At 43.5% G+C, this 2,500-nt stretch overlaps 1 protein-coding gene across 1 annotated transcript in view; it reads right to left on the bottom strand.

The window, feature by feature from the left end:
- LOC137983476 (uncharacterized) overlaps nucleotides 1-2,500 on the bottom strand; it is a 12,396-nt gene that overhangs the window by 6,010 nt on the left and 3,886 nt on the right. The window contains exons 3-4 of the mRNA XM_068830647.1: nucleotides 744-1,197; nucleotides 164-366 (exon numbers count right to left, since the gene is read on the bottom strand). Coding sequence (XP_068686748.1) covers nucleotides 164-366; nucleotides 744-1,197 — 657 coding nt within the window. The remainder of the gene's footprint in view (nucleotides 1-163; nucleotides 367-743; nucleotides 1,198-2,500) is intronic.

Raw genomic sequence — 2,500 nt, 5'->3', positions numbered from 1 at the left:
TCCCGCGCCTAGAAGCGGCTACATGCATTTATTTTCTATGCGTTGATTGGCTCATTTGCTCGTCTGCGACTGTTGCAGTTGATCAAAGTCGTAAGCCGTGTTTCTACGAAAGTCAATTGAAAAACTACCTAAGAGGAAAAAAAAAACGACATTTATGTCGAACCTGATTCCATTCGGCTGAGTTTTTTCTCAAGGTACCACCGGAATAAGTTCTTTCGTTTGTCCTCTTTCAAAATCACACTCTCATGTAAGTACTTTTTTAGTTCTGTTTGTGTCACGCCCGTTTCCTCGATCAATTCCTTTTCCAAAACCTTGTTATTTTCCATGAAATCTCTTATCTCTCGCCCGATGATCTCTTCTTTTCCCCTAAAAAGCAAGAAGGTGCATGTAATAATATTAAAATTGAAGATTCAAAGAGCCAATAATGAAACGCTTAACAAGTAATTGAGGACAGTGTACGGATATTCAAATCAAATCAAATCATATTAAATCTTAGGTTGGTTTTTGAGAAGAGCGGAAAACCGGAGTACCCGGAGAAAAACCTCTCGGTGCAGAGTAGAGAACCAACAAACTCAACCCACATATGACGCAGAGTCTGGGAATCGCAACGGGTCACATTGGCAGGAGGTGAGAGATCTCATCTCTGCGCCATCCCTGCTCTAAGCAATGACATAACACAACACTGGGAACTTCGCGCCCTATTCTTCTGACTCCCACCTAAAAGAGAAACTTAAAGAACTTACTGCAACATTTTTTCCAGTTCTTCCTCAAGTTTGTGAAGCCTCGACGAGCTTTCATCCGAAGCACTGCTTGCGCGTCGCATTGCTTGTTTCCTCCGCTCTTTTAAATCTTCGCATTTCTCCTCCGCAGGTTCTTTAGTCTCAACTTTAACTGGTTCTGGTCTTAAACTGGCAAGGGAATCGCTAACAAGCCGTTTATGCTGCGGCTCATGAAGGCTACGGGGGTCCCTAAATTCAGTTCCAAGCAATCCATTTTTGTTCGTACCCTTGCTGTCTAGATTAACATTTTGCGCGCAAAACTCGTAGTCCGCTCGACGCAAGCACAGCTCTGCGAGCGTGTGAAGTCCACGGGTGTCGAGCGCAGGAAAAGAATTTGGTTGGTTTCCGCCACTGACGATGGCATTCGGAACGTGAAGGTTTTCGCCAGATTCTAGGTTACACTGAATTGCCACATCACCTGTGGAATAATGACAATGACACCTTTTTGTTATTGTACTGTCTACTCATTATCTACTTTCTTGTTAGGGAGTTTGAGAAACTACGACGGCTACGACAACGCCACAAAACAATAATATGATTGGTTAAAGAGGAAAAAGAATCGTGCTGCACGTGCGGCACGCATTGTATTGCTGTACTCCGCATAACAACGTGAAATCACCAACTTTGATAACCACAACGTGAGCGTACAAATGCGAATTTTCATTTTATATTGTCACTTTTTGTTTGTTATTTTGTTTGCTGTTTATTTGTTTAAGCAGGTTGAAGGTTTGGCAGCTATTCAGCTGAAGTGGACCTGCTATACCCACCCACCCATACACTCACAGAGGACAGCCATCCCCTACTCTTCTCGATTAATGCTGTGGGTTCTTTAACGTCCCACAAGAAGGTTATGAACATAGAAGACATTCGTGAGACGGGGCCTACGCTTTACAGTCCTTATCCGAGGAGACATGAAAGTCTAACCATTTGCGGATGTAATTACAAAGGCAGCACTTTCTCCTTTTTAAGGCCCTGACCTTCCGCATGGCAGCCCGGCGCTCAACCAACTGAATCACCGGTGCGCTGTCTAAAACCGCTCGTATAAATTCAATTTTAAGATAATTCGCCCACATTGTACGAAATAAACGATATGAAATAACCGTGAAAGACTTACGAATGTACAAAGTTACATTTTGAAGTGACGTTTTCGCCAACGCCGCCGCCGTCGCCGTCGCCGTAGTAGATCTTAAAAGGGAGCTTAAGCATTGACAACGGTGACAGCAACGAGAACGTCACAAATTTGCATATTTAGTGGGAAAAAACAATAGCTTTGCACGCCCTGCACGTGTGTTTTTCATTTTTGTCCATTTCTTTGGGGCCGTCAGCAAAACAACAACGTGAAATCACCAAATTTGAGGTTTTATTGAGCACGTCAGCACTTGGAGATAAATTTTCATTTTCTCCCCTAAACTAAGCGTGACTCATTCGGTTTCATTCTTGAGGGACTGTCACGCCATTGTCATGTCTAAGAGCTTGGACCAGTCGCGAAGTGATTACAATATTTGAGGTGACGTTCTCGTTGCCGTTCCCGTCGTCGTTGCTAAAGCTCCCTAAAGTCCCTAGCGGCGGAATCGGTGCTACGGTATGCGCGCACAATGCATAAATGTTTATTCATTACATACTCAACAAAATAGGCCATTTCCGAGTTCATGTCTGCCACTTCTTCAAAGCGAGTGCAAGTGCGACGTTTTTCTTATGAAAATTCATATGTAAAGTAGAAC

The sequence above is a fragment of the Montipora foliosa genome, chromosome 13 (assembly GCF_036669935.1).
Source record: "Montipora foliosa isolate CH-2021 chromosome 13, ASM3666993v2, whole genome shotgun sequence".
Lineage (NCBI taxonomy): Eukaryota > Metazoa > Cnidaria > Anthozoa > Scleractinia > Acroporidae > Montipora > Montipora foliosa.
Note: the sequence above shows the minus strand (reverse complement) of the source record. Positions and strands in the feature narration are given on the sequence as shown.